Here is a 12099-nt window from a genome sequence, read left to right on the forward strand (position 1 = left end):
GTACACTGACCTGGTGTCTCTCAGTCCCCTCTCTCTCTCAGGAGATATCTGTACACTGATTGTTGTCTCTCAGTCACCCTCTCTCTCTCTGAGGGAGATACCTGTACACTGACTGTGTCTCTCAGTCCTCTCTCTCTCCCTCAGGGAGAGATACCTGTACACTGACTGGTGTCTCTCAGTCCCCCCTCTCTCCCTCAGGGAGATATCTGTACACTGACTGGTGTCTTTCAGTCCCCCTCTCTCTCTCTCAGGGAGATATCTGTACACTGGACTGGTGTCTCTCAGTCCCCTCTCTCTCTCTCAGGGAGATATCTGTACACTGACTGGTGTCTCTCAGTCACCCCTCTCTCTCAGGGAGATATCTGTACACTGACTGGTGTCTCTCTCAGTCCCCTCTCTCTCTCTCTCAGGGAGATATCTGTACACTGACTGGTGTCACTCAGACCCCTCCCTCTCAGGGAGATATCTGTACACTGACTGGTGTCTCTCAGTCCCGTCTCTCTCTCAGGGAGATATATGTACACTGACTGGTGTCTCTCAGTCCCCCCTGTCTCCCTCAGGGAGATATCTGTACACTGACTGGTGTCTCTCAGTCCCCTCTCTCTCTCTCAGGGAGATATCTGTACACTGGCTGGTGTCTCTCAGTCCCCCTCTCTCTCTCTCAGGGAAGATATCTGTACACTGACTGGTGTCTCTCAGTCCCCTCTCTCACTCTCAGGGAGATATCTGTACACTGACTGGTGTCACTCAGACCCCTCCCTCTCAGGGAGATATCTGTACACTGACTGGTGTCTCTCAGTCCCCCCCCCTCCTCTCAGGGAGATATCTGTACACTGGCTGGTGTATCTCAGTCCTCTCTCTCTCAGGGAGATATCTGTACACTGACTGGTGTCTCGCAGTCCCCTTTCTCTCTCAGGGAGATATCTGTACACTGACTGGTGTCTCTCAGTCCCCTTTCTCTCTCAGGGAGATATCTGTACACTGACTGGTGTCTCTCAGTCCCCCTCTCTCAGGGAGATATCTGTACACTGACTGGTGTGTCTCAGTCCCCTCTCTCTCTCAGGGAGATATCTGTACACTGACTGGTGTCTCTCAGTCCCCCCTCTCTCCTCAGGGAGATATCTGTACACTGACTGGTGTCTCTCAGTCCCCTTTCTCTCTCAGGGAGATATCTGTACACTGACTGGTGTATCTCAGTCCCCCCTCTCTCAGGGAGATATCTGTACACTGACTGGTGTCTCTCAGTCCCCCCCCTCTCTCTCCCTGAGGGAGATATCTGTACACTGACTGGTGTCTCTCAGTCCCCTTTCTCTCTCAGGGAGATATCTGTACACTGACTGGTGTCTCTCAGTCCCCCCTCTCTCAGGGAGATATCTGTACACTGACTGGTGTCTCTCAGTCCCCTCTCTCTCTCAGGGAGATATCTGTACACTGACTGGTGTCTCTCAGTCCCCCCCTCTCTCCCTCAGGGAGATATCTGTACACTGACTGGTGTCTCTCAGTCCCCTCTCTCTCTCTCAGGGAGATATCTGGACACTGACTGGTGTCTCTCAGTCCCCTCTCTCTCTCTCAGGGAGATATCTGTACACTGACTGGTGTCCTCTCAGTCCCCCCTCTCTCTCTCTCAGGGAGATATCTGTACACTGACTGGTGTCTCTCAGTCCTCTCTCTCTCTCTCAGGGAGATATCTGTACACTGACTGGTGTCTCTCAGTCCCCTCTCTCTCTCTCTCTCAGGGAGATATCTGTACACTGACTGGTGTCTCTCAGTCCCCCCTATCTCTCTCTCAGGGAGATATCTGTACACTGACTGGTGTCTCTCAGTCCCCTCTCTCTCTCAGGGAGATATCTGTACCCTGACTGGTGTCTCTCAGTCCCCTCTCTCTCTCTCAGGGAGATATCTGTACACTGACTGGTGTCTCTCAGTCCCCTCTCTCTCTCAGGGAGATATCTGTACCCTGACTGGTGTCTCTCAGTCCCCTCTCTCTCTCAGGGAGATATCTGTACACTGACTGGTGTCTCTCAGTCCCCTCTCTCTCTCTCTCAGGGAGATATCTGTACACTGACTGGTGTCTCTCAGTCCCTCTCTCTCTCTCAGGGAGATATCTGTACACTGACTGGTGTCTCTCAGTCCCCCTCTCTCTCTCAGGGAGATATCTGTACACTGACTGGTGTCTCTCAGTCCCCTCTCTCTCTCAGGGAGATATCTGTACACTGACTGGTGTCTCTCAGTCCCCCCTCTCTCTCTCAGGGAGATATCTGTACACTGACTGGTGTCTCTCAGTCCCCTCTCTCTCTCAGGGAGATATCTGTACACTGACTGGTGTCTCTCAGTCCCCTCTCTCTCTCTCAGGGAGATATCTGTACACTGACTGGTGTCTCTCAGTCCCCTCTCTCTCTCAGGGAGATATCTGTACACTGACTGGTGTCTCTCAGTCCCCCCCCCCCCCCCTCTCTCTCCCTCAGGAGATATCTGTACCCTGACTGGTGTCTCTCAGTCCCCTCTCTCTCTCAGCGAGATATCTGTACACTGACTGGTGTCTCTCAGTCCCCTCTCTCTCCCTCAGGAGATATCTGTACACTGGCTGGTGTCTCTCAGTCCCCCCCTCTCTCTCAGGGAGATATCTGTACACTGACTGGTGTCTCTCAGTCCCCTCTCTCTCCCTCAGGGAGATATCTGTACGAGATACCTGTATACTGACTGTGTCTCTCAGTCCTCTCTCTCCCTCAGGGAGATATCTGCACACTGACTGGTGTCTCTCAGTCCCCTATCTCAGGGAGATATCTGTACACTGACTGGTGTCTCTCAGTCCCCTCTCTCAGGGAGATATCTGTACACTGACTGGTGTCTCTCAGTCCCCACTCTCTCTCTCAGGGAGATATCTGTTCACTGACTGGTGTCTCTCAGTCCCCTCTCTCTCCTCAGGGAGATATCTGTACACTGACTGGTGTCCTCTCAGTCCCCTCTCTCAGGGAGATACCTGTACACTGACTGTTGTCTCTCAGTCCCCTCTCTCTCTCAGGGAGATATCTGTACACAGACTGGTGTCTCTCAGTCCCCTCTCTCAGGGAGATATCTGTACACTGACTGTTGTCTCTCAGTCCCCCTCTCTCCCTCAGGGAGATATCTGTACACTGACTGGTGTCTCACAGTCCCCCTCTCTCTCTCAGGGAGATATCTGTACACTGACTGGTGTCTCTCAGTCCCCTCTCTCTCTCTCAGGGAGATATCTGGACACTGACTGGTGTCTCTCAGTCCCCTCTCTCTCTCTCAGGGAGATATCTGTACACTGACTGGTGTCTCTCAGTCCCCTCTCTCTCTCTCTCTCAGGGAGATATCTGTACACTGACTGGTGTCTCTCAGTCCCCCCTATCTCTCTCTCAGGGAGATATCTGTACACTGACTGGTGTCTCTCAGTCCCCCTCTCTCTCTCTCAGGGAGATATCTGTACCCTGACTGGTGTCTCTCAGTCCCCTCTCTCTCTCAGGGACATATCTGTACACTGACTGGTGTCTCTCAGTCCCCTCTCTCTCTCAGGGAGATATCTGTACACTGACTGGTGTCTCTCAGTCCCCTCTCTCTCTCTCAGGGAGATATCTGTACCCTGACTGGTGTCTCTCAGTCCCCTCTCTCTCTCAGGGAGATATCTGTACACTGACTGGTGTCTCTCAGTCCCCTCTCTCTCTCTCTCAGGGAGATATCTGTACACTGACTGGTGTCTCTCAGTCCCCTCTCTCTCTCTCAGGGAGATATCTGTACACTGACTGGTGTCTCTCAGTCCCCTCTCTCTCTCAGGGAGATATCTGTACACTGACTGGTGTCTCTCAGTCCCCTCTCTCTCTCAGGGAGATATCTGTACACTGACTGGTGTCTCTCAGTCCCCTCTCTCTCTCTCAGGGAGATATCTGTACACTGACTGGTGTCTCTCAGTCCCCTCTCTCTCTCAGGGAGATATCTGTACACTGACTGGTGTCTCTCAGTCCCCTCTCTCTCTCTCAGGGAGATATCTGTACACTGACTGGTGTCTCTCAGTCCCCTCTCTCTCTCAGGGAGATATCTGTACACTGACTGGTGTCTCTCAGTCCCCTCTCTCTCCCTCAGGGAGATATCTGTACCCTGACTGGTGTCTCTCAGTCCCCTCTCTCTCTCAGCGAGATATCTGTACACTGACTGGTGTCTCTCAGTCCCCTCTCTCTCCTCAGGGAGATATCTGTACACTGGCTGGTGTCTCTCAGTCCCCCCCTCTCTCTCAGGGAGATATCTGTACACTGACTGGTGTCTCTCAGTCCCCTCTCTCTCCCTCAGGGAGATATCTGTACCCTGACTGGTGTCTCTCAGTCCCCCCTCCCTCTCAGGGAGATACCTGTATACTGACTGGTGTCTCTCAGTCCTCTCTCTCCCTCAGGGAGATATCTGCACACTGACTGGTGTCTCTCAGTCCCCTATCTCAGGGAGATATCTGTACACTGACTGGTGTCTCTCAGTCCCCTCTCTCAGGGAGATATCTGTACACTGACTGGTGTCTCTCAGTCCCCCTCTCTCTCTCTCAGGGAGATATCTGTTCACTGACTGGTGTCTCTCAGTCCCCTCTCTCTCCCTCAGGGAGATATCTGTACACTGACTGGTGTCTCTCAGTCCCCTCTCTCAGGGAGATACCTGTACACTGACTGTTGTCTCTCAGTCCCCTCTCTCTCTCAGGGAGATATCTGTACACAGACTGGTGTCTCTCAGTCCCCTCTCTCAGGGAGATATCTGTACACTGACTGTTGTCTCTCAGTCCCCCCTCTCTCCCTCAGGGAGATATCTGTACACTGACTGGTGTCTCACAGTCCCCTCTCTCTCTCAGGGAGATATCTGTACACTGACTGGTGTCTCTCAGTCCCCTCTCTCAGGGAGATATCTGTACACTGACTGGTGTCTCTCAGTCCCCTATCTCAGGGAGATATCTGTACACTGACTGGTGTCTCTCAGTCCCCTCTCTCAGGGAGATATCTGTACACTGACTGGTGTCTCTCAGTCCCCTCTCTCTCTCAGGGAGATATCTGTACACTGACTGGTGTCTCTCAGTCCCCTCCCTCAGGGAGATATCTGTACACTGACTGGTGTCTCTCAGTCCCCTCTCCCTCAGGGAGATATCTGTACACTGACTGGTGTCTCTCAGTCCCCCCTCTCTCTCTCAGGGAGATATCTGTACACTGACTGGTGTCTCTCAGTCCCCCCTCTCTCTCTCAGGGAGATATCTGTACACTGACTGGTGTCTCTCAGTCCCCCCCCTCTCCCTCAGGGAGATATCTGTGCACTGACTGGTGTCTCTCAGTCCCCTCTCTCAGGAGATATCTGTACACTGACTGTTGTCTCTCAGTCCCCTCTCTCTCTCAGGGAGATATCTGTACACTGACTGGTGTCTCTCAGTCCCCTCTCTCAGGGAGATATCTGTACACTGACTGGTGTCTCTCAGTCCCCTCTCTCTCTCAGGGAGATATCTGTACACTGACTGGTGTCTCTCAGTCCCCTCCCTCAGGGAGATATCTGTACACTGACTGGTGTCTCTCAGTCCCCTCTCCCTCAGGGAGATATCTGTACACTGACTGGTGTCTCTCAGTCCCCCCTCTCTCTCTCAGGGAGATATCTGTACACTGACTGGTGTCTCTCAGTCCCCTCTCTCCCTCAGGGAGATATCTGTACACTGACTGGTGTCTCTCAGTCCCCCCTCTCTCTCTCAGGGAGATATCTGTACACTGACTGGTGTCTCTCAGTCCCCTCTCTCTCAGGGTGATATCTGTACCCTGACTGGTGTCTCTCAGTCCCCTCTCTCCCTCAGGGAGATATCTGTACACTGACTGGTGTCTCTCAGTCCCCCCTCTCTCTCTCAGGGAGATATCTGTACACTGACTGGTGTCTCTCAGTCCCCTCTCTCTCCCTCAGGGAGATATCTGTTCACTGACTGGTTTTTTCTGGCCTGTATCTGATTGATTTTTCTCGATCCTTTCAGACATCTCTGACAGACGCACACCGATTTGATAAGGATGTGGAGCTGCTGATATATTATAAGGATGTTCACACACCGAGTGCCGTGGTTGAGGCCGGGGTGGAGTCCTGCAGGGCACGGTAACACTGTCATAACCATGGATTGGTATGGTGCCTGTCATCAAGGGAGAGTGAACGTGAGACAGGGTCGGACTTGGATTGTGGGCCGGGATGGAGGGAGAGTGTGGATCAAAGTGGGGGGGTGGGGGGGACGGGACGGGGACGGGGAGAGAGGGGGTCAGGGTGGGGGGGACAGGACGGGGACGGGGAGAGAGGGGGGTCAGGGTGGGGGGACAGGACGGGGACGGGGAGAGAGGGGGTCAGGGTGGGGGGGACAGGACGGGGACGGGGAGAGAGGGGGGTCAGGGTGGGGGGACAGGACGGGGACGGGGGTGAGTGGGGATCAGGGTGGGGGGTACGGGACAGTGACGGGGAGTGTGGGGGTCAGGGTGGGGGGGACGGGACAGTGACGGGGAGTGTGGGGGTCAGGGTGGGGGAACGGGACAGTGACGGGGAGTGTGGGGGTCAGGGGTGGGGGACGGGACAGTGACGGGGAGAGAGGGGGTCAGGGTGGGGGGACAGGACGGGGACGGGGAGAGAGGGGGTCAGGGTGGGGGGACGGGGAGTGTGGGGGTCAGGGTGGGGGGACGGGACGGGGGACGGGGAGTGTGGGGGTCAGGGTGGGGTACGGGACAGTGACGGGGAGAGTGGGGGTCAGGGTGGGGGGACGGGACAGTGACGGGAGAGAGGGGGGTCAGGGTGGGGGGACAGGACAGTGACGGGGAGAGTGGGGGTCAGGGTGGGGGGACGGGACAGTGACGGGGATGTGTGGGGTCAGGGTGGGGGGACGGGACAGTGACGGGGTGAGTGGGGGGTCAGGGTGGGAGTACGGGACAGTGACGGGGAGTGTGGGGGTCAGGGTGGGGGGACAGGAGAGTGGGGGTCAGGGTGGGGGGACGGGACAGTGACGGGGAGAGTGGGGGGTCAGGGTGGGGGGACGGGACAGTGACGGGGAGTGTGGGGGTCAGGGTGGGGGGACAGGGAGAGTGGGGGTCAGGGTGGGGGGACGGGACAGTGACGGGGAGAGTGAGGGTCAGGGTGGGGGGACGGGACAGTGACGGGGAGTTTGGGTTCAGGGTGGGGGGGACAGGGAGAGTGGGGGTCAGGGTGCGGGGACGGGACAGTGACGGGGAGAGTGGGGGTCAGGGTGGGGGGACAGGACAGTGACGGGGAGAGTGGGGGTCAGGGTGGGGGGACAGGACAGTGACGGGGTGAGTGGGGGTCAGGGTGGGGGTACGGGACAGTGACGGGGAGAGTGGGGGTCAGGGTGGGGGTACGGGACAGTGACGGGGAGTGTGGGGTTCAGGGTGGGGGGACAGGACAGTGACGGGGAGTGTGGGGGTCAGGGTGGGGGTAAGGGACAGTGACGGGGTGAGTGGGGGTCAGGGTGGGGGGACAGGACAGTGACGGGGAGTGTGGGGGTCAGGGTGGGGGTACGGACAGTGACGGGGAGAGTGGGGGTCAGGGTGGGGGTACGGGACAGTGACGGGGAGTGTGGGGGTCAGGGGTGGGGGTACGGGACAGTGACGGGGAGTGTGGGGTCAGGGTGGGGGGACGGGACAGTGACGGGGAGAGTGGGGGTCAGGGTGGGGGTACGGGACAGTGACGGGGAGTGTGGGGGTCAGGGTGGGTGGACGGACAGTGACGGGGAGTGTGGGGGTCAGGGTGGGGGGGACGGGGAGAGTGGGGGTCAGGGTGGGGGGACGGGACAGTGACGGGGAGAGAGGGGGTCAGGGTGGGGGTACGGGTCCGGGGACGGGGAGAGTGGGGGTCAGGGTGGGGGGACGGGACAGTGATGGGGAGTGTGGGGGTCAGGGTGGGTGGACGGGACAGTGACGGGGAGAGAGGGGGTCAGGGTGGGGGGACGGGGAGAGTGGGGGTCAGGGTGGGGGGACGGGGAGAGTGGGGGTCAGGGTGGGGGGGACGGGACGGGGACGGGGAGAGAGGGGGTCAGGGTGGGGGGACAGGACAGTGACGGGGAGTGTGGGGGTCAGGGTGGGGGGTACGGGACAGTGACGGGGTGAGTGGGGGTCAGGGTGGGGGGACAGGACAGTGACGGGGAGTGTGGGGGTCAGGGTGGGGGTACGGGACGGGGACGGGGAGAGTGGGGGTCAGGGTGGGGGGGACAGGACAGTGACGGGGAGTGTGGGGGTCAGGGTGGGGGTATGGGACGGGGACGGGGTGAGTGGGGGTCAGGGTGGGGGGGACGGGGAGAGAGGGGGTCAGGGTGGGGGGACGGGGAGAGTGACGGGGGAGTGTGGGGGTCAGGGTGGGGGTATGGGTCGGGGACGGGGTGAGTGGGGGGTCAGGGTGCGGGTACGGGACGGGGACGGGGGAGGTGGGGGTCAGGGTGGGGGGACAGGACAGTGACGGGGGAGTGTGGGGGGTCAGGGTGGGGGTACGGGACGGGGACGGGGAGAGTGGGGGTCAGGGTGGGGGGACGGGGGGAGAGGGGGTCAGGGTGGGGGGACAGGACGGGGACGGGGAGAGTGGGGGTCAGGGTGGGGGGACGGGGACGGGGACGGGGAGAGAGGGGGTCAGGGTGGGTGGACAGGACGGGGACGGGGGAGAGAGGGGGTCAGGGTGGGGGGGACAGGACGGGGACGGGGAGAGTGGGGGTCAGGGTGGGGGGACGGGACGGGGACAGGGAGAGAGGGGGTCAGGGTGGGGGGACAGGACGGGGGACAGGGAGGAGAGCGGGTCAGGGTGGGGGGGCGGGGAGAGTGGGGGTCAGGGTGGGGGGGCTTGGAGAGTGGGGGTTAGGGTGGGGGGACGGGTCGGGGACAGGGAGAGAGGGGGTCAGGGTGGGGGGGACGGGACGGGGACAGGGAGAGAGGGGGTCAGGGTGGGGGGCGGTACGGGGACGGGGAGAGTGGGGGTCAGGGTGGGGGGACGGGTCGGGGACAGGGAGAGAGCGGGTCAGGGTGGGGGGGGCGGGGAGAGTGGGGGTCAGGGTGGGCGGACGGGTCGGGGGACAGGGAGAGAGGGGGTCAGGGTGGGGTGGGGGGGCGGGGAGAGTGGGGGTCAGGGTGGGGGGACGGGTCGGGGACGGGGAGAGTGGGGGGACGGGTCGGGGAGAGTGGGGGTCAGGGTGGGGGGGACGGGTCGGGGACGGGGAGAGTGGGGGGACAGGTCGGGGAGAGTGGGGGTCAGGGTGGGGGGGACGGGACGGGGACTGGGAAAGAGGGGGTCAGGGTGGGGGGATGGGACAGTGACGGGAGAGTGGGGGTCAGGGTGGGGGGACGGGGAGAGAGGGGGTCAGGGTGGGGGGGCGGGGAGAGAGGGGGTCAGGGTGGGGGGATGGGACAGTGACGGGACAGGGAGAGTGGGGGTCAGGGTGGGGGGACGGGACGGGGGAGGGTGGGGGGATGGGGACAGGGGGGATGGGGCGGGGCGGGGAGAGTGGGGGTCAGGGTGGGGAGGTCTCGAGAGTGGGGGGTCAGGTTGGGGTTGGGATTGGGCGACGGGACGGGAGTGGGGGTCAGGATGTGGACGGGATTGGGGGACGGGGGGAGAGTGCGGGTCAGGGTGGGGACGGGATTGGGGGACGGGATGAGAGTGGGGGTCAGGGTGGGGACGGGATTGGGGGACGGGATGAGAGTGGGGGTCAGGGTGGGGACGGGATTGGGGGACGGGTGGAGAGTGGGGGTCAGGGTGGGGACGGGATTGGGGGACGGGATGAGAGTGGGGGTCAGGATGTGGACGGGATTGGGGGACGGGGGGAGAGTGCGGGTCAGGGTGGGGACGGGATTGGGGGACGGGATGAGAGTGGGGGTCAGGGTGGGGTTGGGATAGGGGGATGGGACGGGGGTAGAGTGAGGGTCAGGGTGGGCACGGTATTGGGGGATGGGATAGGGGTAGAGTGGGGGTCAGGGTGGGGTTGGGATTGGAGTTGGGATTGAGACCCGGCGGGGGGGGCGGGGGTGCAGAGTGTGGGTCAGGTTGGGGTTGGGATTGGAGGCTGGGGTGGGGGGGTGGGGGGAAGAGTGTGGGGCTGGGATTGGGGGACGGTGGGGGGAGTGTGTGGGTCAGGGTGGGGCTGGGATTGGGGGACGGCGGGGGGAGAGTGTGGGTCAGGGTGGGGCTGGGATTGGGGGATGGGATGGGGGTAGAATGGGGGTCAGGGTGGGGTTGGGATTGGGGGACGGGGGGGAGAGTACAGGTCAGGATGGTGTTGGGAGTGGGGGTCAGGGTGGGGTTGGGATTGGAGGCTGGGGGGGGGGAAGAGTGTGGGGCTGGGATTGGGGCACGGTGGGGGGAGAGTGTGGGTCAGGGTGGGGCTGGGATTGGGGGACGGGACAGGGAGAGAGTGTGGGTCAGGGTGGGGTTGGGATTGGGGGACGGGACGGGGAGAGAGTGTGGGTCAGGGTGGGGTTGGGATTGGAGGCTGGTGGGGGGGGGGGAAAGAGTGTGGGGCTGGGATTGGGGGATGGGGAGGTGAGATTGTGGGTCAGGGTGGGGCTGGGATTGGGGCGTGGGACGGGGGGAGAGTGTGGGTCAGGGTGGGGTTGGGATTGGGACACGGGACGTGGGGAGAGTGTGGGGTCAGGGTGGGGCTGGGATTGGGGGACGGGGAGGTGAGATTGTGGGTCAGGGTGGGACTGGGATTGGGATACGGGACGGGGGAAGGGTGTGGGTCAGGGAGGGGCTGGGATTGGGGGACGTTAGTGGGGCGAGAGTGTGGGTCAGGGTGGGGCTGGGATTGGGGGACAGGCCAGGGGGGGAGTGGGGGGTTAGAGTGGGAGTTGGCGCTGGGATTGGATTGGGGTCAGCCTGACTCTCTCTGGTCATATTTCAGGAACCCTGATGGGAGACCCCATTGTCATGGTCAGCATCTATCCCGCTTTTCCTGAGAAACCTTCCCAGCTTTCATCTGGGGAGTTCATTTTCCTGATGGACTGTTCCGGAAGTATGGCCTGCCCAATGTCTGAGGACTATTCGGGCGGTGGGCCCACCCGAGTCCAAAGTGCCCAGGTAAGCGGCTGGGTGTGAGGGGAGCTGCCACAGACTCAATCCGGTCAGGATAATTGTCGTGAGGAGTAGGGAGCCGGATTGATTGGGAATCATGGGGTTTTCCAAACTCCAGACAGGGACTGATGTCTCCTTGAGGCCTCCCAGAGGCCATGTGACTCAGAAGCCATGTGCCAGCGCCCTCACTGAGGGAGCACAGCATGCTGGGAAACTGGCCATCCCAGCGCACGGCCTTCATGACCGCACGGTGCGAACGGAGCACCTTTGCCAGGTTTACGGATATCCTGTCATCGTTTCTGAGGCACAGACAGACCGGGCGCCAAGGCTGACTGACATCTTCAGATTAACGACAGCCTTCAAACCAGGCAGGGAACGACCCTTTACTTCAGATTGTACCTCCTGGAGTGCAAGGTGCCCAAATGTGTGACTGTACAGGGTCAGGGGTTATTCAGCAGGGGAAGGGTTACTGACTGTGTGACTGTACAGGGTCAGGGGTTATTCAGCAGGGTAAGGGTTACTGACTGTGTGACTGTACAGGGTCAGGGGTTATTCAGCAGGGTAAGGGTTACTGACTGCGTGACTGTACAGGATCAGTGTTGAGTCAGCAGGGGAAGGATTACTGACTGTGTGACTGTACAGGGTCAGTGTTTATTCAGCAGGGGAAGGGAACTGACTGTGTGACTGTACAGGGTCAGGGTTGAGTCAGCAGGGGAAGGGTTACTGACTGTGTGACTGTACAGGGTCAGGGTTTATTCAGCAGGGGAAGGGTTACTGACTGTGTGACTGTACAGGGTCAGGGTTTATTCAGCAGGGGAAGGGTTACTGACTGTGTGACTGTACAGGGTCAGGGTTTATTAAGCAGGGGAAGGGTTACTGACTGTGTGACTGTACAGGGTCAGGGTTTATTCAGCAGGGGAAGGGTTACTGACTGTGTGACTGTACAGGGTCAATGTTGAGTCAGCAGGGTACGGGTTACTGACTGTGTGACTGTACAGGGTCAGTGTTGAGTCAGCAGGGGAAGGGTTACTGACTGTGTGACTG

General features: G+C 60.2%; 1 protein-coding gene across 1 annotated transcript in view; it reads left to right on the forward strand.

The window, feature by feature from the left end:
- The first annotated feature begins 5869 nt into the window (after positions 1 to 5869).
- LOC140460836 (von Willebrand factor A domain-containing protein 5A-like) overlaps positions 5870 to 12099 on the forward strand; it is a 58852-nt gene continuing 52622 nt past the window's right edge. Inside the window, exons 1-2 of the mRNA XM_072555501.1 lie at positions 5870 to 6108; positions 10886 to 11061. Coding sequence (XP_072411602.1) covers positions 6054 to 6108; positions 10886 to 11061 — 231 coding nt within the window. The 5' untranslated portion in view covers positions 5870 to 6053. The remainder of the gene's footprint in view (positions 6109 to 10885; positions 11062 to 12099) is intronic.

The sequence above is a fragment of the Chiloscyllium punctatum genome, chromosome 36 (assembly GCF_047496795.1).
Source record: "Chiloscyllium punctatum isolate Juve2018m chromosome 36, sChiPun1.3, whole genome shotgun sequence".
Lineage (NCBI taxonomy): Eukaryota > Metazoa > Chordata > Chondrichthyes > Orectolobiformes > Hemiscylliidae > Chiloscyllium > Chiloscyllium punctatum.